This window comes from Aotus nancymaae, unplaced genomic scaffold (assembly GCF_030222135.1).
Source record: "Aotus nancymaae isolate 86718 unplaced genomic scaffold, 86718_ANA_hifiasm-v0.15.2.pri h1tg000051l, whole genome shotgun sequence".
Lineage (NCBI taxonomy): Eukaryota > Metazoa > Chordata > Mammalia > Primates > Aotidae > Aotus > Aotus nancymaae.
In genome coordinates, this window is record NW_026988465.1 from 12,976,419 (window position 1) to 12,998,903 (window position 22,485).

General features: G+C 41.5%; 1 protein-coding gene and 1 pseudogene across 2 annotated transcripts; one reads left to right on the forward strand and one right to left on the reverse strand.

Moving 5' to 3' along the window:
- The first annotated feature begins 2,076 nt into the window (after positions 1-2,076).
- MYLIP (myosin regulatory light chain interacting protein) lies at positions 2,077-21,860 on the forward strand. Of its 2 annotated transcripts, XM_021665336.2 has the most exons (7): positions 2,077-2,287; positions 3,412-3,602; positions 15,404-15,589; positions 16,502-16,699; positions 17,185-17,349; positions 18,382-18,802; positions 20,144-21,860. In XM_021665336.2, the coding sequence occupies exons 1-7, from the start codon at positions 2,201-2,203 to the stop codon at positions 20,231-20,233; spliced, it is 1,338 nt and encodes a 445-aa protein (XP_021521011.2). In that variant the 5' UTR covers positions 2,077-2,200; the 3' UTR covers positions 20,234-21,860. The 2 variants fall into 2 exon arrangements, with proteins under 2 accessions (XP_021521011.2, XP_012332012.2); XM_012476589.2 differs by lacking the exon at positions 17,185-17,349.
- Positions 21,861-21,986: 126 nt separating this feature from the next.
- Positions 21,987-22,069, reverse strand: LOC135269304 (small nucleolar RNA U3; annotated as a pseudogene).
- Between the last annotated feature and the right edge of the window lie 416 nt (positions 22,070-22,485).

A 22,485-nucleotide genomic window follows, 5' to 3' on the forward strand; every position in this document is an offset into this window, starting at 1 on the left:
CCTGGTCCCATCGATTTTACGGGTTTCCAGTTAGCCAGCTTTGGTTTCTGTTGTTCATAAACAGAAATACTAACCAATACAACTGGTCTCCCTGTACTCCCTCGCCTGTACTTCCTGTTCTGAAACTTCTAGCAATTAAGCATAAATTAGGGAAAAATAAACCGAATGCTATCTTCTGGGTTAATTCCCCAGATTATTAGTAAACTGGAATTAAGGAAATGAGACACCGCAGTTAATACAGGAAGGGACTATTTCAGCCTGCAATAGCGTGAGGTGTATTCATAAGAGAGAAAGATGTGAGCGCACAAGTGTCCCTCTGCAACAGTGGGGGTTAGGACTTGGACAATTTACAGTTTTACTCAGTCAGCTTTAGCAAAGAACTGTGTGTGGGAGGACCCCTCCCTTTATTTAGCCTTGGGCTGATATGGTACCTACTTGATCAGAAATAAAGGCCACTAACAGGTCCTTGGGACTCATGAAGGGGGGTAGGGACAGGAAAAGTCATCATTAAGCAGTGATAGCTGACCTTATAGCTCTCCTTACATACACAGGGGCATTCAAATGCTTTTGCGAACATTATTATCTTTGCCGTGCTTCCCAGCAATGCTGGGTGGAGACAGAGCAGATATTGCAGTCTCCATTTTACTGTTGACAACACCGAGCTTCAGACAGATGAAGTAAGTTTTCTCTCTCTTTTTTTTTTTCTTTCTTTGATTGTTGTTGTTTAGAGACAGGGTCTTCCTCTGTCTATCACCTAGGCTAGAGTGCAGTGTCGGGATCACAGCACACTGCAGACTCCAACTCCCAGGTTCAAGTGATCCTTCCACCTCAGCCTCCGGGGTAGCTGGGACTACAGGCTGGTGCCACCACGCCCGGCTAAATTTTTGTATTTTTTGTAGAGATGGGGTTTCGCTATGTTGCCCAGGCTGGTCTCAAACTGCTGGGCTCAAGCGATCTTACTGCCTCGGCCTACCAAATTGCTGGGATTACAGGTATGAACCGCCAAGCTGGCCTGAAGTTAAGTTTTGTAAGTTTCCACAGCTGAAACCCACATTTTCTGGCTTTGCCTATAAAGAAATCAAAAAGGTAGGCTATGTAATGTATTGGCAAAGAGGAACAAGTGGTAAATGTGTGGAGAGTTGTAGACCTTCAATTATTAATAGTTACTATTGCGATAATGCCACCTGTTAGGTCAGGAGACGAGCACCTTACCTTAAGACGAGGACATCTGGTTGCCTGGGAGAAGGGACAGGCAGGGTATCAGGTGCTGAATGAATGTTTAATGAATGAGTGAGAAAAGACAGGAGACAGAACGAGCAACCCGAGAGAGGGCCTGGTACCCTGTAAGGCGTTTTGATTTAGCAGAGAGTAAGGAGAAGCCCAGTAACATACCAACACTAGACCAAGATACCTGGCTCACTGGTCAACTGCAAAAACTTTAGACTCAGATTTTGTTTTTCTCAGTGATGAAGTCTTAATAAGGAACAACGATTCTGCCTCCCAGCAACCCACTGTGGCTAATGCTGGTGGAAAACAGTTTTCTTTAGGCTTTGGGTTGCTCCTTTTCCTTTTTGCTTTCACAACCGAAATGCATGCTTGGAGTGATCCAAGATATCTGAAGAATAGTGGCAGCATGGAGGTGTTTAATCACCGTAGATTCCAGACGGCAGAAAGGCGTCCCCGCCTGGTGCCCCAGGCGATCGCTCGCTCCGAGCAGCGTCGCCCAGCGGGCAGAGGCGGCGGGTGTGTTCCGGGCCTCCCTCCTTTACGCAGTACTCGGCGCCCGCAAGCTGCCACCTCCCGGGACGGCCAGGGGAACTCAGCCGGCGCTGGGAGGCGGGGACCGCGGCCGAGAGGCGCCGCTATTGGCGGCGGAGGAGGGGCGGGGAGGCCGTGATTGGCGGGGGCCCGAGCTGAAGGGGGCGGGGCCGCTATTTCAGCGGAGTCCCTGTCGCGGCGCTGGCAGTTGGGCTGCTGGAGTGCGGCGCCACCGCGGAGGACAGGGGAGCCGGCGGGCAGCGGGCGAGGGGGTAGCGGGGACGCGAGCGGCGGCCGCGGGGCACAGGACAGGGGTCCGCAGAGCTGCAGCCTTCGAAGGCCAGCCCTCTCCGAGCCCGGGGCTGGGTCCCAGCCGTGACAAGGCGGTAGCCCCGCGCACACCAAAGAGGAGGCGGCTGTGGCGGCAGCGGCAGCCCTAGCCATGCTGTGCTATGTGACGAGGCCGGACGCGGTGCTGATGGAGGTGGAGGTGGAGGCGAAAGCCAACGGCGAGGACTGCCTCAACCAGGTGAGGGCGAGGGGCAGGAGGGGGTTCTGGCGGGTCCCGCGAGGCCGAGGGGCCTCACAGCGACGCCCGGCACACGGGCGCGCCGCCTACCAGGTGCCAGGCGGCACTGCGGCGGCGGCGGCCGGGGGAAGCGCGTCCCCTCCTCTCCACGGGCATGGGGCGCCCGGTCTCCTCCTGGCGCGCCTGGGGTGCGCGGAGGACGTGCGCAGCGGTGGGCAGCGGGGATCCAGCCCCCATCTCCCCATCATCCCCCCAACCCCGCACTTTGCCGGAAGAAGGCGGCCCCGCACACCTGCCGCAGGTATGTGCGTGATGCCGCCTGTCGGGTCCCCGCGGCGCCTGGCAGTACCATCCGCGTGCCAGGATGGGCTGGAGTGGCTCGAAGCAGTCTCCGGCCCCAGGGGTCCTTGGCAGACAAGCTCGGCCCTTGTCTCACGATGCTTCTCAGGCTGCTTCTCAAATGCACCATTCACTTCATCTCCGGGTTTGCGGGGGACACGGGAGGACTAGCTTTGGGTCATCTACTGCTCAGTTGTTTTTAAGCATGTGTTGTTTCCTTAAGAGTGAGGGAGATCGGTGCCAAATAGTGCATAGGTGGTATGGCAGACGGCAAATGTGATCCCAGGGAAACGCTGTGCCCTCGACCCCTCTAGCTCTGAGATGTTTGGGAAACCGCTTGTGAAGCTTAGCTGACACTTGTGGCATGTTCCTTCAATGTGTTTGATTTTTGGAGTCCAGATGGTTAAAATTGCCCAGATAATAAGTCGCCAGAAATCAGCTGTGCAGAGTATGCTGCTGGAGGGAATTCCGGTGATTGGAATAAGAAGGAAAATACCCTGTAGTTTCCCCTCCTCATCCTATTGGAACGCTACTTTGAGGACTCTTTTTTTTCTCTATTGCAATTGGTCATGCCCTAGATGTTAAAGGGAATTATGAGTCTCCGTATTACAGCTCGTGCTTTGCTATCATTGGAGCCATAGAACTTGGTTTTTCCAGTTTAGATCAGGAATTATAACACCATCGAACTTTATGAAAAGTGCCAGCAATCTCAGTGTCAGGGAGCCGTTGAGTTTGCTTTGACATGTACCATTTGCTCATCCAGGCTGCATTCCTTTTTGTTTTAGGTGTGCAGGCGATTGGGAATCATAGAAGTTGATTATTTTGGACTGCAGTTTACGGGTAGCAAAGGTGAAAGTTTATGGCTAAACCTGAGAAACCGGATCTCCCAGCAGATGGATGGGCTAGCCCCTTACCGGCTTAAACTGAGAGTCAAGTTCTTCGTGGAGCCTCATCTCATCTTACAGGAGCAGACTAGGTAAAGTGAGCTAAAATAAACCAGTGTCAAATAGACCTTTGGTTTCCTTTAGAAGGGCCGCTGCATCTTCCCAGAGATACTCACAGGCAAGTTTGTTTTGATACAGAGTTCCATCTTAACACATTTTCCATGGCGGTCCTTTTGTTGAGGTGAAGAGGGAGCTACCTACTTGGCCTGAGTGGATTTTCCAATCTTTCTTTTAGTTTTTCTTGTCTTTATAAACTTGATGGGTGAGCAGGGTTGAATTCTTACAAACACTTAAGATAAGTGCTACCCGAGGAAAAAAGAAAGAAAGAAAAACCATCTACCAGACTGATTTCCTGATAGCAGCATCTAGTGCCCGATAGTAACCTCTGCCTCAGCCGTGTTACTGTAGGTCATTGTAGACTGTTCTAACAGAAAGCAGGAAACAGTTCCCCTTGGGTTACTTAAACTTGGTCAGTTTCTTCAGCCTAGTGTCAGATTACAGTGTGCAGCAGAGAGCTCTGTCTGACTTCATGCAGAATTTTTTAAGTTTTTAAGTTTCTTGAAAATGTAATTTCATGAACTCTTCTAAGGCTGCTGTAACTGAATTCCATCCCACAGACATATTACACACGATTGGTGAGTTTAGATTGAATTTCTCTCTACATTGTAAAACACCACTGGCAGTGGTAGACAGCTGAAGCATGTGGTCTCATTTTTCAAACAAAATATGTTCTCCCCTGGACTGACTCTAATACTTTTCTCAAGAATGAGCCAAACTAGGAAACTGATACTTAATATTTATTGCTGAAAGGCAAGAGACTTCGATCTTACAGTGGCATATCAAAAAATTAAAAAGGAAAACACCTACTTTAAAGACATAGCCAACTTTGGATCTAAGTTTTAACGTTTTTCATAATTCTTTGGCTTAGAAATTTGCCGTGCATGTGAAAAATGTGATTCTAAAAATTTTAGGCAATGATGAATGAGCATTATTCTTTAAGAGTTTTTTACATGACATTTGCTTGTTTGTTTTACCAAAGAACTGAAAGAAACTCATTTTGAAATACTATTCATTTGAATTTGAAATCTCCACTTTGCCTTGTAATCGAGCTTTAAAGGTTGAGACAGATTCATGGCATTCTTGGTGCCCCTGAAAATATCTTGCAAAATATTCAATTGATTGCATGCTTAAGGATGTTTTAGCTGTCTGTATTAATCAGAATAGGCCTTTTAAAATTATTATTTAAAGCTGATTTGTGAAAGCTTTCCGCTTCACTGTCATAACTAGCAGTCAAGTATAAGAAAAGATATAACCCAACATGTTGGAATTTTCATTGTGTGGTCCTATTATGATTTTGTAATTTCAAGGCCTCTAGATGCACCCCAGTTTTGATGGCACAGATTTATTTTTTAAATCTTCAGAAGCTTGGAGTACCAAATAACTGCATTTAAACAATGGCTGCAATGATAATAGCATAATACATTTAGTTTATGAATATATTCAGACTTTTTTTTTTTTTTTTTTTTTTTGAGACAGAGTCTTGCTCTGTCACCCAGGCTGGAATGCAGTGGCAAAGTCTCTGCTCACTGCAACCTCTACCTCCCAGGTTCAAGCAATTCTCCTGCCTCAGCCCCCCCCCGAGTAGCTGGGATTTCAGGTGCCCGCCACCACACCTGACTAATTTTTGTAACTAGAGATAGGGTATCACCATATTGGCCAGGCTGGTCCTCGAACTCTTGACCTTGTGACTACCCACCTCAGCCTCCCAAAGTGCTGGGATTACAGGTGTGAGCCACAGCGTCCAGTGTATTCAGACTTTATGATTGACTAGTACATGATGTCTACCTGTGCTTTCCTGTAACTGGGTTAGTAACTATTATCAAATCAATTTTATTCATGTAAGAAATAGAGACATTTTATGAATTAGAACTCAAATCAAATTTCCTGTCTTGGTTTTTCCTGTATTGACTCAATTGACTTGGACTCTCGAGATTCATAATAGTACTCAAAGAATGTACATACCTAGTTCAACTAGGTAATTTTAATCCCTTTTTGAAGTTGTATTGAAAAATTAGTGTGGCCTTAACTTTTAACTGCTTTTAATATATTGGTGAATTTTACTTGGTTTTGTGGGGTTGGCTGAAATACATAACTGGACTTAAGTTTTCATGACTAGATAAAGTGATTTGTAATTAGCATTCATACCTCTTAGGACATCAGAAGGTGTACTGGGTCTCGTTTACAATTAGCGTTGTTCTTACATGCATGAAACTATAGAATAAAAATGCTTATGTTTATAAATGCTAGTAAATAAAGCTGGTTCATAAACTTCTTTGATGTTTAGTTACTTGTTGTAAAGTACTTATATAAAGTGCCATGAATATACAATAGGTCTGTTTATGTAGTGAGTAAATTTAGCTTTGACTATCCAGTTATGAGAGGTGATTTTTTTACTCTTTTCTGAATCATGAGGGTGCGTGCAGTATACAGAAAGCATCTAGACAGTTTATTAAGTGGTGCTGAAATATCCTGGCAGAGTTGTCCTCTGGGAACAATTAAGGTAGCCAAGTTGGGGAGGGCAGTTAACATGAGTTCATATCAGATTGGGGGGCCCTTGTGAGAATGATAGGCAGGAAGGCCTGTGTGTCATAGGACAGCCGCAGGGAACCAGGCAGATGCCCTGTATTGTAGTTCCAGTTCTGCCACCAACTACCAGCCCTCCACACTGCCACGGGCCCAGCTCTACCTCCTACTTGAAAGCCCCTGAAGAGATGGTTTCTAAATTTCTCCTAGCAATAGCTTTTTTCATTGCTTTTGTGTCCTCTATATTATTTTCCTTAATGTTTTCCTAAACATATGTCTCTGAAAACAGAAAAAACACATTGTGTCTGCTTAGATCAGTAGGTAGAACTCTGATGTGGCCTAGTTTTAGATTTGGTTTTTCTATCCAGATTATGCTTTGCTCCTGAATATGAGCCTCAAATGGAAAAGGAGAGTCTTTTACTTTTCAGCTGGCGTATTTCAGAGATGGAGACAGCAGGTATTTTCAGCAGATGTTTGCCATGCTATGGATTAAAATGAATAGTGAAACAAATTAATGTATTCTGGAAGCAGATCGGAAATAATAATCATCTTGGAAATTCTTGCCTTTCAAAGGCTTTGAGTTAACTGCAATTCCAACTGGATTTTGTCAACATTTCCAAAACCAGAGATTAGAGAAATATATGCTTCATCTTCACAATGGTAGTTATACCAACCACTGCCAATAAAATCTGTATTTTTCCTGACTTAGCCATGATTTAGCAGAGTTCTGTAGCCTTTGCTAGGAGATGTTTTGCTTAGGTAAGGCTCACCAACACATGGATTCTCTTTCCCAGAAAACAACCCCAGTCCAAGAGCTCTATGAGTCTCAGACTAAGTGTTCACAGAAATGCTTTAATCCTGGATGTTAAATTTCATCCAGATTTCATTGATGCCAGCAGTGATGAGTTTGACTCCTCTCTTGTTAAATGTGTCCTACCTTTCTGACTTCAGCTCTATCCTCAGCCCTCAGGAAAGCCTTCTCTAGCCTTGCTTGGGAGACTAAACTCTCCCAAGACATCATTCATCTTTCTTTTATAGCATTGAATGAGCGTATAATACTACTTATACTTATGTGACAATTTATTATCAGTCACTCTAATAACCTAAACTCTATTAAACAGGGAGCTGATCAACATTGTATCCCCAGAGTCTGATAAGTGCCTGTTGCATATTTATTGAATCATAGAATTAAGAACTTGGAAGTAAACAAAAATGGCGTTGACTGACACTACTAATGTAAGCCTTCCTAATAGATATTGAGGTGTTTTTCACTTTACTTCTACAAACTGAAAAGCTGAGAGTATCTAAAAGAAATCTCACCACTAAAACAATGTTTTGAAGTGATTATTTTCTGTTTGAACTTGACTTAGAGCTTCTTCACATTGTTTTGCTTCCTGTCTTTTACCTCCTCTACCCCATCCCAGACCATGTGTTTATTGTAGCTACTGGTTCTTCCCTAAAAGAAACTACCGCTTATCTGGGTCTTCTATGAAGGTCAGGTAGTTTTCAAGTTACAGCACCACTTTAACTGCAACCCATTTATAGTCCAAAGTACATATTGACAAGCTATGTCCCTGTCTTCCAACAAAAATCTCTTTTAGACATGTGGAAATCTAGGAAAGATAGCATCATTGAAAACCACAGAGCAAATGTCACATGCAAACCACAGGCAGATGGTAATTCCAAACCAATTCAGTACTCAGTCACATTGGTGCTAGCAATACCTGTAGATCACGTCCAAAGTCTTTCAAAACTGTCAGTGTTAGTAAAGATTTCTTAAATAATTTACCTTTGTGTGATGCAGAGTGGCTAAGTTCTGTCTGGTGCTGTTGCAGTAGTAGTGACCTATTATAAAAGTGTCATTTATGTTTAGCATATCAACCACATGCCTGAGAGTAGAAATATATATATATATAATTATATATGTGTGTGTGTATTGTGTACATATATGTATATATATGTATGTATGTATTGTGCATATGTATATGTGTATGTATATATGTATGTATATATATTATATATATGTGTGTATGTAAGTGTGTGTGTGTGTATGTGTGTGTGTGTATATATATATTTGCATGCCCAAACACAAAATAGGCCCTGTAAAGTAAAAAGGTTAAAAGCAGGCATGTAGTTATTTCCAAAGAAAGTACTAATTGAATTTTGAATTTCTGATTTAAATTTTTGTTTTGCTAAGGCTATAGGATGTTTGTGTTATTATGTGTATTTATTTCAGCCAAGGAATGCCTGTCTGGGTACCTTCATGCCCTTTTGGAATTTCTGGTATTTATATATTTGTATGAAATATTCAAAGAAGGTTTTTTAAATGTCATTTAAAATTAAATGTGAGCATTTAGAAGGCACCTAGGGTCAGACTAAGGGTGACCTGTGTTGACCAGCTGCAGCGACACTGGGTGTATTTCCTCTGAATAGTGTCCCAGTGTGACCTGCTCCCAGCCCTCTTCTGTATCAGCAGCAGGACCTAGCAAGTAACTCGGGATGTGAAGGCAGTTAAAAAGGTGATGAGGGCCCAGCACAGTGGCTAACGCCTATAATCCCAACACTTTGGGAGGCCAAGGAAGGTGAATCACAAGGTCAAGAGATCAAGACCATCCTGGCCAACATGGTGAAAATATTTTACTCTACTAAAATACAAAAATTAGCTGGGCGTGGTAGGGCGCGCCTATAGGCCCAACTGCTCAGGAGGCTGAAGCAGGAGAATTGCTTGAACTCGGGAGGCAGAGGTTGCAGTGAGCCGAGATCGCACCACTGCACTCCAACCTGGCACCTGGCAACAGAGCAAGACTGTCTCAGAAAAAAAAAAAGATGATGAGGTCTGAAAATTCCTGAACCTTCCCTGCCTCCTGGAATAAATGTACCAAAAAGCACTCCTGGCTAATCTAGATTGTAGAGGAAGAGATTGTAGTTAACACTTTTAGATTTTGGGACTGCCTAGATTGGTGTTTACCGAGGATGGGTATCTACTGTGAGTGAATAAGCACATTTTTTAGAAATGCAGATTTTCTGCTTTCAATTAGTAGTGTTATTCTGGTGTGGGTTGTGATCACTTTAGAGGTTGGAAATTTTCCCAGCTGCTACCCTCCACATCTTTTAACTGCTTTAGAGCGCGAGGAACACTTTCATCAGTGATTCTCATTTTGTACTTTGGGCTTTGAAAAGGATCTCCTTAAGCCTACATAGAGGTCTAACTTGGTCTTTATTTGGCTGTGACAAGTTTCTCAGTGCAAGCCGTCCATGAAGGAGATAAATGTGATGGTTCATGTTAGATATGGCTAGTTATTTGAATCCTTGACCCTAAGGGATTTTTACTAGTATTACTTTCTTAACTTCTTATGAAGATTTTCAGACAGGAAAATTGGAGATTTTTACAGGGAACACCTATATATAATATATATAATATATATACACACACATACACACTGTATATATACATACTATACACACACACTATATATTCTACTAGTGTATATGTACTATATGCTCTATAGTATATATACTAAATATATACTATATATACTAAATTCTATTAATAGTTTACTTGCTTTATTACATATTCATTCATTTATCAGTCCTCTACCCACCCATCAATCAGTCTTAGTTTTTAGATGCATTTCAAAATAAGTTGTATATAAGTATGTTTCCCCTCTAAATACTTCAGCATGCATAACATTAACTAAAACTCAATGTTTACAGTTTTTTCTTTTGATGTAAAATTTACATAAATCCTACTTATACCATCTAATCATTTTTGACAAATGGCTGTGCTTATTTAAATAAAAGCACTATGAAAATTTAGAACAGGATCATCACTCCAGAAAGTTCCCTCAAGCCCTTCTGCAGTCAACCCCTACCCTTCTCCCCAACCCCTGCCCATCGCACGCCATACCTCTGTCCTGTGTTCTTCCACCAGAGATTAGCTATGCCTGTTCAACTTTATCTGTATGGAATCTTGTGGTATGTACACTTTGGTGTCTGGCTTCTTTTGTTCATCACAGATGTCTGAGATCCATCTATATTGTCGTATGTGCCAGTGGTTGGTTCTTTTATATTGCTGGATAGTATTCCATTGAATGACTCCAATGTTTGTTTAGCCATTCTCCTATTAATGAACACCTGTTTTCCAGCTACTATGAATAAAGCTGCCATAAACATTTTAGTGTATACCTTTTTTTTGGTAGAAACATGTTTTCATTTCTCTTGAATAATAAATATCTAAGAATGGAATAGCTGGGTCATAGAGTAAGTAATTGTTTCATTTTATAACTAACTGCCAGACCTTTTCCCAAAGCTATTTGGCAATTGTGCTATTCCATATTCCCAGCAAGATTGTAAGAAGCTAGTTCCTCCACATCCCTGCCAACTTTCTGGTGGGTGTGTAGTGGTCAAATGTTGTGGTTTTAATTTGCATTTCTCTGACAGTTAATAACGTTAAACACCTGTTCATGTGTTTATTGGCCTTTCGTGTATCTTTTTCAAAGCAGCTATTCATTTACTCGTTTTTGTTGTTTGCCTTTATTTTTGAGTTGTACAAATTCTTTATACACCCTAGATACCAGTCCTTTGTCAGATATATGTTTTGTAAATACATTCCCTCTGGTGGCTTACCTGTTTTTCTGATGCCTCTTATGAGTAGAAGGTTTTAATTTTGGTGAAGCCTCATTTATCCATTTTCTTCTTTTGTGGTTTTTGCTGTGTCCTGAGAACCCTTTGCTACCTGGAAGTCATGAAGATAACCCTTATGTTTAGTTGTTAAATTGTTAGGATTTTAGCTTTTACATTTAGCCCCATGATCCATCTTGAACTGATTTTTGTTTTACTGGAATTAAAGATACAAAACAGAAAACTCTCATAGCAATCCTGTTTTGATTTGATAGTTTTTAAATATAACTTTGCAGTCAAAGTTTGATTTAAAATAAACTGTGGTTAAGTGACTCCTTGAACTAAAGCGGGCTTACTGATGATCACAGTGGGGTCTGACAAGGTGAGAGCGGAGCCAGCCACTACGTACTGTGGCTAGAGTCAGTCACGGCTTTCCAGGAGAAATACGGTTCAATTATCAGTTATTGAGAGTTTGAAAAAATAGCTACTTAGCTGATTTAAAGGTGAAGTTAGTTCTTAAATTTTGAGTTTAGTAATGGATCTGGATATAGTTATTTTACATTTGTCATTAAAAGCTCTTCAAAATGGTATAACTGGTGAGGTCACTGGAGGGCAGTAACTGAGAGGAACCCCCTGTGATGAGCAGATCAACAACTTCCAACTGGTTTGCAGAAAGTTCTGCTTTGATTCCCAGATGGTTGCTTTATGAGACAAGCCAATGTTTAGAGGAAAGTTCTCTGATTACAACTCTTAAAAGATAAATGATCTAACTTCATTCCTTAGCACTGTAAGAAGGAATTAATTTTTTAAAGAGAAAAAATTTGAAGTACTTTGAAAGAAAAAATATACTAAGAAGATATGATTCATTTTAAAAATTATAATTTGACATATCCTTATATTCACTTTATTTTTTTAAAAATCTTCCATAATGCTCAGTAAGTGTGAATTCATTTGTGCCCATGATGTTAGGACAGGAGTTAGCCAGAATGTTACACCTTGGGCCCCAAAATGTGATCCATATATTGAAAATATCAGTTTTCTTAGTAACTGGGTAACAAAGAAGAATCATGAATTAGAAGGTGTAACCCAAAGAATGTTTAAAAGGTGCAGTTTGAGCTTATTTATGCCCATAGAACATATTCACGGGCATTTGCTTGTGACAAAGAAAATGGTGTTTTTCCAAAGACTTTCTTTCGGTTCATGATTCTAGGATGTAGCCTATAATGAATTGATCTTTAGTGCAAAAGAATTCACGGCAGGCATGACTTCTCTGACCGCATCTGCTTCTTTTGATACTATTGGTAACCTTTTGCCTACTTTACAAAAAAAAGGAGAGGCAAAACCCAGGAGCCAGATAGTTATAATCCAGATGGTTAGAGGAGAAAATACTTGATTCAAAACCACACACAAATATTGAGCCATCATTGAAGTTCTTGTTGGAAACATGTCTCTGAGCTCTGCTATCCTCTGTCTTGGGAAGAACCTATTAGAGTGCTGACCTTTGCTACCAGTGCTCCATTGTACTGTTTTCATGAAGAGCATAAACTTGTCACCCAACAGCTAGATTGTGGCTGGAGTTACTTTGATTGGATATGTTCCTTTGTTCTAAAAGGCTGTAAGTCCATCTGAAAAGGATCTCTCAGACATGTTTACCCTATAACCCCAGCTTAGGGCTGGACACAGAGGCAACGCAAGACAAATATTTATTGACTTGAAATGAAAAGGTTGCTTTATAGCCATGAAACTGCAAAATGCAGGAAGGGCCTATCAGAAAACTGTTGACAGTAAAGAGAAGGATTTTTCATGCTTACCAGGCACCCTCTGCAGTCCAGGCTAGAATGTGGAGTATGTCGAAAAGGTCAATCATCCTCCTTGCCCGACCTTTTCTTAAATTCTGGTCCATGTGCCGAGAAGGATCAGTGGTACTCTCAGGCTGTCTGCCACCTGCTTACATTTTGTTACTGCTTCTTTGCCTTTGATTTTGGCCGCTGTCCCTCCAGAAGTGTAGGCATGGGTAGGGTGGAAAAAGATATGGAATTGATTCAAAACTCTTCTTTTGCAGGCTATACTTACTCTTTAATAAAGCAGGAACTAGTCTCTAACTTTAGACTTGGAAAATAAGTTAAAAGCCACTTTCACGTAAGCAGTAATTAAACTAAGAACACTCAGTTTGTTGTGGCAATATTCTTAAAGTCTTTCAGAACATAATTTCTTCTTTAATGTAAGCAGAGATGCAGATTTTAGTTTCCTAACAGTACCTCCTCACCCCAGTTGAATACAGAGATGGCTACCTTCACCTAGATGAAGTTTATCACATGGTCATCTAAGGAGACTTTTGAGGCCTGCAGCAGTGCAGTAACACCATGGCTTGCTGAGAAGGCTAGATCACAGTCCTCAGGTAGCTATTTTACAGCAAATTATTTTCAAGGTGATTTCTTTGCCCCAGTGGGGGCTCCCTTCTCAGGTTAGCAGTATGTCAGAAATACTTTAAAGATGAGCAGACGTTTGGGTTAATAAAAACCATGTTTATCTTCTTTCAGGCTATTACACATCCTTACTTGGTTTCTTTACAGGGGCTTTGAAAAAAGAAAAAACTGCAGTATTTGGCAGAGTTTCATCGTTTTAAATATTTCTTTATCATTATAGAATGCACAAAACATTGAATTTAAACACTTCTTAGTGAAAATAAGATTAATGGCTCTCGTCAGCCGGACATTTTAGACTCTCAGTATAGCACTTCCTTAGATTTATGGCCTCACTGTCTCCTCCTTAGCCGATTCTTACCTTGTTCATGTTCCTCTACCTGGAATGTCAGACACAGATATATTATTAAACAGAAGCAGTGTTGAGGATGTCGTACCTGGCCAAAGTTATAACTCATTTGTTAATGGGAGGAATATTGTGGCAATTAAGCATGTTTGAGAGGTTATCACAAGTCATCAAAGGAAGGTTAAAACTTCACATTCACCAGACACACATGTTAAAACTGAGGCCAATCTGTGCACAGTGGTTCAGATGCTCTTCAGAGTTTTGGGCAGTGTGACTGTATCTGAATTTTACAGGAGTTTTTAAGTGTAACATACCTTTTAGTAAATGTAGAATATAGTATTGTATACAACTGGGACAGGCTCAAACAGGTTGAAACTAAGGTTGGAATGTACACTAATCACAGATTGTATGCAGTTTTATGTACATTTTTGGAGCTCTCTGATGTTTGAGACACTTAATAAGTCATATATAATATGCATGTTATGTCAAATGCTGTAGTAGAGGAATAGAGGATTTGCATGTGATATAGACCAAAGGGTATCCAAGAAAGAGGACAGAAAGAATGGCCATCAGGACAGAGGGAGCAGCAAGACCAGAGACACTGGGGCATGAACCTGCTTCCTGGATTTTCCAGAGAGAGGAACTGTTCCCTCTCCTGGTGCATAGCAGCTGCAGGGAATGACAGGAGACGTGGCTGGAAAGCTGGGGCCAGATGGTAAAGACTCCTCCAATCCTTGCTAACAATGTGCTCCCTTGGCAAGCCATATAGGTCCCTTGAAGGATTTTGAGCAGAGAAATGACAAGTTTATGCTAGAAGCAAGCAGCATGAAAGGTAGACTGCTGGCATGGAGTCTGGACGAGGAGAGCCGCTCAGCGAATAGTGTACATTCTTGCTTCAAGTAGTGTTGAGAAGGTACAAATGGGAGAATAGAACTGGATTTAAATAGTTTTCAGAGACAAGAAAGTCAAGTGAAATAGGACAGAGTCAAAAGTCAGTCTATAGTCTCCACTGAGAGAAAAAGGGCTTGGGGAAGAATATATGGAGTTTAGTTTCAAATGAGCCAAAATTAAGGTACTGAAGAACATCCAGGTAGTAAAGCCTATAGGAGATTGGACATTTTTCATGTGATTCTTAAGAGAAAAGCTGGCACTGAGGCTAGAGATTGGGATATCATTTGAATAAAGGTGAGAATTTTGTCTTTATATATAGAGTTCCTTAAGATTCTATCAGAATCCATGTCAAGATACAATTTTTCTGATTAAAATAATTTCTTTTAAAACATTATAAGGCCAGGTGTTGTGGCTCACTCCTGTAATCCCAGCACTCTGGGAGGCCTGGGCGTGTGGATCACAAGGTCAGGAGTTGGAGACCACCCTGACCAACATGGTGAAACCTTGTCTCTACTAAAAATACAAAGATTAGCCGGGTGTGGTGGCACGTGCCTGTAATCCCAGCTACTCAGGAGGCTGAGGCAGGAGAATCTCTTGAATCTGGGAGGCAGAGGTTGCAGTGAGCTGAGCTCCAGCCTAGGTGACAAAGTGAGACCCTGTCTCAAAAAAAAAAATTATAATGCAGAAGCTTATGTATAATTATTTTATGTTTTATAGCCTTAATGCTACAAACTTGTCTTAAGTAAATTTATTTTGTGTGGGTCACAACTTTTTTCCAGAGAAACTCAGTTCTTTTACTTTGATTTTGTCTTAATACTGATGATTTTTTAAAAGAGTTCTTTATTATTAAGCATTTTCAGTGTGACTTTTAAAATTACTCTCCTTAAAAGTGACTGTGAAATTGCTAAGTAGGTTGAGTTTGATGTCAGGCTATCCCCAAGCATAAGCTCATTCTCACCTTGCTTTGCAGGCATATCTTTTTCTTGCATATCAAGGAGGCCCTCTTGGCAGGCCACCTCTTGTGTTCCCCAGAGCAGGCGGTGGAACTCAGTGCCCTCCTGGCCCAGACCAAGTTTGGAGACTACAACCAGAACACTGCCAAGTATAACTACGAGGAGCTGTGTGCCAAGGAGCTCTCCTGTGCCACCTTGAACAGGTGAGGCTGCCATCAGGGCTACTGCTTATATCCACAGAGCTATCAAATCCATAAGCATTTCCAGAATAAGGTAAATCTGTGATACATACACTTAATTTGTGAGGTTAAGACTAGGCCATTGCCCAATTTCACTAATAATTTTGAAAAAAATTGTTAGCCTTTTATTTGAAAAATATATAAACACAATATGAAATGCTATATAATGAGAATTTTTTAAACCTCTGCCTTTAAGTACAAATCTCCTAAAATAAAGTCTATTATGTGTATTGGTGTTTTCTTCATCCCAGCAAAAATTAAACCAGGAGATCTAACACAGGCATTTTAGTTATCTTTTCCTGCATAACAAGTTACCCCAAAACGTAGTGTCTTAAAACAACAAAAATTGTCTCACAGTTTTGTAGGTCAGGAATCTGGTCGTGTCTTAGCTGGGTCCTCTGGCTCTTGAGACTGTAGTCAAGCTGCAGGTGGAACTCAGTCTCATCTGAAAGCTCGACTGAGGGTTGCCTCCATGCCAGGTTGACTTCTGCGGTTTGTTGGTCATCCTCCTTTCCTGGCCACAGGGGCTTAGGACTCAACTTTATACTTATAAAGTATATGTGGACAAATGCATGAGACTTTCCAACATATAAATTTGACTTATGTATATTTTTAGAGACTTTCCATAATTCTTCCAATTCATCACCCATCCAGCATCCCCAAAGCGTTTTTACCAAATATTTAATAGTTGAGATCTCAGTGTCTTAGACGTTCTTTACAGTAAGTTTGCTAAATAAATGAAACATCAATCATGCATAAGTTTTAAGTTGTTGTGATTCATCAGTGTTAGTGTATTTCACTAGTGAAGACTATATAGGTTTATCTCGAAAGTTAATATCTGTATAATTAATTCTCTGTCCTTTTGGTGTCTTCCAGCATTGTTGCAAAACATAAGGAGTTGGAGGGGACCAGCCAGGCTTCAGCTGAATACCAAGTTTTGCAGATTGTGTCAGCAATGGAAAACTATGGCATAGAATGGCATTCTGTGCGGGATAGCGAAGGGCAGAAACTGCTCATTGGGGTTGGACCTGAAGGAATCTCAATTTGTAAAGATGACTTTAGCCCAATTAATAGGTAAGCCAAGACTTACTTGGTTTTGACCTAGGCATGTGTATACTTCTGTAGCTTTCAACATAATAGAAAGTAGGAAGAGATTTACTCAACAGTCAGCTCTTAGGAATAACAGGTTTCATTTTGGTATGTACGTTAATTTTATTCAGGCCGGAATAACCATTTTAAATGTTAATTCAAGGCGTACAATGTGGCAGAGTTAACATTTTCCAAATAATAACCCATTCACTGCCATAAAAAACTTGTTTTCACCTCTAGACGTGCATGTGGGCACACGCAACACTTGTTCCCAAACTTCCCTCCACATATGGCCAACTGCTTTCCACTGCACCTTTGTGACCAGGCAGCATGATACGATGGGATAGCCCTAGATGAGGTGTCTTGATTTTTCTGCTGGGTCATGAGCAAACGGGGATCCCACAAAGGCACACACGTGGTGAAGAGTCATTCCTTCTAGAGCTGCTTTCTTTTCTCTTCCCATCTCTTAGGATAGCTTACCCTGTGGTGCAGATGGCCACCCAGTCAGGAAAGAATGTATACTTGACGGTCACCAAGGAGTCTGGGAACAGCATCGTGCTCTTGTTTAAAATGATCAGCACCAGGGCAGCCAGCGGACTCTACCGAGCGATCACAGAGACACATGCGTTCTACAGGCACGTATCCCGTGTGCTTGGTCACCTCAGCACCACAGCTCTAAGGTTTTTAGGTGACAGCCAGGTTTCTACGGTTCCTTGAATCGTTGTGTCAATGAGTCTAGTACAGAATTTAAGACATTCTGAACATTTTGTTTCTGTAGTAGCAGTGGGGTCCTTATTAATGTAGTCTTGTTTTACCCACAGAAAGTGCATGTGTGTGAGCCACACAGAGACATTCTCTGCTTACCTCCTACCATATTTTCTTATGCCATTGATCCAGAAACAAACTGTGTTAGGAGATTTCTATGCATATTTGATCAATACGACAACCCTAAGAGGTTAAGTATTATTACCCTAATGAAGATGAGGTAACTGGGAGGATAAATATTTACTTGGTCTAGAACTCAGGTTCAAAGCCGAGTCTGACCACCCTAAAGGTAACCCTGAGTGGTTGGGCCTGCTCTGCTGCCCAAGAGAAGGATAGCACGGGTCATCTTTTCTTTCTGGCAGAGCTGCTATCCTGAGTTCTCACTGCGTATGAAATGATTTTTTAATAATTGATTCCCTCATTTCAGAGGGTACTTTAAAGCCAAGTTGTGATGGGACTCAGGTATTTGGACAATTAAAGCTAAGAAATTTAAGTTGTAGGCAACTTGAAACCTTTTGATGTTAAATCAGATGCACAAATTGTGGAACAGAATGGAAAATTTATAGACATTTCTAACGTAAAAGCCAAGACTTCAAAGCAGATGTCCTTTTTCTTCCATAAGCAACTTTACTCTGTAGCTTCTGTCGGAGGGAGGAGCTACGTGCTCACTGCCCTCTGTATTTACAGCTGCTTTACCAAAGCCGTGATGTTAGGAGCTGTTGGAGAAACAGAGGTATAGTCACTGAGATATTTACCATACGTAAAACTGGAAGGACTTACTTTCATACATGCAGACAAGAATATGGAACACCTGCTGACATTTCTGTTCTTATTGACAATAGCAGATTAGAGGGCTGCCGGGCTCTTCGGTGTTAAAGTAGATGTTCAATCTTGCCTTGCAGGTGTGACACGGTGACCAGCGCCGTCATGATGCAGTATAGTCGTGACTTGAAGGGCCACTTGGCATCTCTGTTTCTGAATGAAAACATTAACCTTGGCAAGAAGTATGTCTTTGATATTAAAAGAACATCAAAGGAGGTGTATGACCATGCCAGGAGAGCTCTGTACAATGCTGGTGTTGTGGACCTTGTTTCAAGAAGCAACCAGAGCCCTTCAAACTCGCCTCTCAAGTCCTCAGAAAGCAGCATGAACTGCAGCAGCTGTGAGGGCCTCAGCTGCCAGCAGACCCGGGCGCTGCAGGAGAAGCTGCGCAAGCTGAAGGAAGCCATGCTGTGCATGGTATGCTGTGAGGAGGAGATCAACTCCACCTTCTGTCCCTGCGGCCACACTGTGTGCTGTGAGAGCTGCGCCGCCCAGCTGCAGGTACGGGAGTCAGCTGCCCGCTTTACTTTTGCCTGCAGCCTCACCTGTCCCTCCTCTAATGGGGAGTAGGTGCCAGGTACTGGCTCGCTAATGCACAGACAGGGAATGCCCATCTTCACCCTGAAGGGGTCTTTGTATTTGGTGACTTAAAAGATATTGCCCTTTGGAAACATTTTAGATTAGCGTTCTATTTTCAACAACATAATTACTCCAAATTACATCTTTTTTTTCAAGTTCTGGAAATGAGGCTCAGATTCTTGGGTAACATATCTAGTTAGCAGCCAAGAATCCAGGCCTCCTGAGACCTGGTCCATGCCTGCTTCCTCCATTTCAAGTTACCTCCCATTTTCTCACACTTAGGAGGATGGTCTTTATTACTTAAGACATTTTGGGAAAGAATACTTCTCAATTATCCATGGATGGGTTGTTGACTCTGGTATTGCTAATTAATTTCCTTTTATGACTGCATATCCCTCAAGGGCATATGGGTTGACTGTTATTTAATAGCAAGTCAAACTAATTTTAATATTAACAACAAAGAAAAAGGGGAACTCACATAGAGTTTTCTTCTTTTCTTGCATGAAGAGGAATTTTTAATTTCCTCGTATACTAGTTTTTTCAATTTGTTTTATTTCTCAGAAGTGTTTGCTAAATGTCACTATGGTTTTATGTACAACTGGTCCTAAGTAATACTTAGTCTTTCAGAAGCTGTTAATTTCAGAGCTGGTAAAACCAAACGCCGCCTGTGTCCTCTCCCCAGAGGCAGTCATGGGCTTGTCTTTTTCTGCCAACCTATTCCGACTCTCATCCCTAAATCTCTCCTGAGGGCTGATGATGAGCCTGGACTTGCTGAGAAGCCAGTCAGGAATGTGGAGCTGCTACCTATGGCTAGAAGCAGAGCCACCCCCCGGCCATGCGGGCATCAGCCCAGAAATGTTGGCCTGAGTCAATTAGCTGAGCTAAGAACACACAATTTCAAGAAGGGTCTCCTGCATTGCTGCCTGAAGGGTTATAATCTACTCACATAGAAACCACATTCTGCACAGAAAGACATCTTCAGTAATTGCTTTACTCAGTGTGACTTATTTAGGGTTCGACTAAAAGTGTGATTGATTTCCTTCAGTTTATACAATTCCATAATATTTATTTTTAAGCCTTTGTAAAGTATAAACTTTCAAACTTGTGAGACAGCAAAGATCTCTACCAATTGAAAGCCAGAAATCACTGTGATCCCAATTTATTTAGAACACAAAATGCCCTAGAGACCTGGGTGTGCGCAGAGATACAGGCCCCCCGCCAAGGCTTTCATGCTAACGGAGACTGTTGGCTTTTCTTTTCCAGTCATGTCCCGTCTGCAGGTCACGTGTGGAGCACGTCCAGCACGTCTATCTGCCAACCCACACCAGTCTTCTCAATCTGACTGTAATCTAATCTGTTGTGCTTTTATCAGACTTAACCATGTTTCCATGAACTGCACTATTATAAATTATAAAAATGATAGATTGTGGAGAAAGTGATTACTCCAGCACCCATCTGCCACACGATGTTTAAAAAAAAAAAAAAAAAAGGAAGAAAAATAACACAGCTACTCCTCAATGCAAAAACATATCCATGTGTAGAATCAACAACTCCAGTGGTGGGGACCAGGAGGAGCTCTGGGACGCGGACACATTCCTTGGATGTTGATTTTTTTATGATCAAGTAAAGGAATAGGTAAAGTCTTTGATGTCAGTGAAGTGGCAGCACAGCCAAAAAAAGTTGGGTACCTTTTAGGAAATGATGTTGTAAGTCTCCTTAATGTATCCCAAGGTAAGTTTCCTACCGGCAGCAGATTTTATAAGAATTAGATTTAATAATTTTGTTCTTTTTGTATGGTCGTGGAGCGCCAAACATTTTTAATAGGAAAATTTTTCTTAAATCGTTGTCGTTTTAATGTCATTCTGTCTTTACAACTTGATCAAGAATGATTGAAAAAAGATTTAAAAATCAGTTTTCGGGAGGCTGAGGCAGGAGAATTGCTTGAACCTGGGAGGCAGAGGTCGCAGTGGGCCGAGATCTCGCCATTGCACTGCAGCCTGGCAGAAAGGGCCAGACTCCATCTCAAAAAGAAAAAAAAATCACTTCTATGACTTTTAAAAAGTTGACGATGTTGTCATATTTAAACCAGTCTGGCTAGTGAAAAGCAGCTCACTCAATATGGTGGCTCCCTATTCCCTTTCACTCCCCTATCTCAACCCCCACTCCCAAGACTTTCGATTATAAAATGCTACCAATTTGGTTATAAGATTACTGTGGAGTAGTCAAGTACTCCCCAGGCCTTCTGAGCTGGTGGAATATTTGATTTCAGATGAAAATGGAGAACAGTCTCCTTGGGAAGAGAAAGCAGAGCTTGCTGAGTGAGAGACGGAGCCTCGTGGTGTACAACTGAGGGTGGTTAACTCATCACTTCTCCCAAGCACTCCATCCCAGCTTCACCCACTGGTGTCGCTTCACTGGAACTGTCAAGCCTTTTATAGCCTTACCAGAAGTATTTAGATAGTGTGTCCTTTTCTGTGTTTCTTGGGTTTTGTTGTGTTTTTTAAAGTAACTGCTTAAGTATTCACTTTGGGCTGTCCCGTCTGTATGTTTTGGAGGGGCTTTGGTTCTTTTTGCTTCTGTAGTCTCAAACATGTTTTCCACTCCCACTTGGGCATTTTGGAAGCTGGTCAGCTAGCAGGTTTTCTGGGATGTCGGGAGACCTAGATGACCTTTTCGGGTGCAATACTAGCTAAGGTAAAGCTAGAAACCTACACTGTCACTTTACTGAGATTTCTGAGTGTACTTTTCATATTGCCTTAATGTAGCAGTAATGTGTTTATGCATTTGTTTCTTTGCACAGACATTTTGTCAAATATTAAAACTCTACTTTTTTATGGCACATATTAGCATATAAGCCTTTATTCCAAGAGGTATTTATTTTTTCACTTGTAAAAAAAAGTTTCCACGTAAAGAGCTCTGTTATATCCTAGAGGACTCTGTCTTTTATATTCGGGATAATAAAGACTTTAAAGCAAAAGTGGATGTGGGTATTGTCATCATTATTGTCATTTAATTCATTAAGCTAATTTTATTTCATTTCAAAGAAATAAGTAAGGGGTAACGTCACAGTTGGTAACTAATTTGCTCCTACCTGGAATTTTTTTTTTTAAAATAATTTCAGTGCTCTACAAATTCAGAGAAACTTCTCTAGTACCAAACTAGAGAAATAATCCTTGAAAGTATAGTCTTTTTTTTTTTTTTTTTTTTTTTTCAAGAAAATTTTAAAACATTTAGGGTATTGGTTCTAATTGAGATCACTTCACCTAGTCTCATCTATGTTTGGGGTGGTAGGATTGGAATATAGGGGAAGTAGGGTCACATACATAAGCAGATGAAAAGAAAAAATTAGCAAAAGTACTCGAAGCTACTGGAGAAGGAAGGGAGTGGCAAAGTTGGAAGTTAACAAATTCAAAAACCCAGCCGGTGCTGCTGTTGTGTGGCCTGGTCAGGACGGGGAAGTGGCCTAGGTCCTAGCAGTAAGGGTCTCAGGCGGTCAAAGCTTGGACTGTATTCCTGCAGGACCGCTGGTCTACTGCTGCTAGACCCTAACTGCTCTGTGCTTGCCAGCGCGTGCTCATCTCTGTTGCTCAGGAAATACATTTTGG

Coding starts and splice junctions, on each gene's coding strand:
- MYLIP (XM_021665336.2), top strand. CDS start 2,201: ATGCTGTGCTATGTGACGAGGCCGGACGCGGTGCTGATGGAGGTGGAG. Junction 17,350..18,381: donor GAGACACATGCGTTCTACAG/GCACGTATCCCG, acceptor CTTGCCTTGCAG/GTGTGACACGGTGACCAGCG. Junction 18,803..20,143: donor GCTGCGCCGCCCAGCTGCAG/GTACGGGAGTCA, acceptor TTTCTTTTCCAG/TCATGTCCCGTCTGCAGGTC.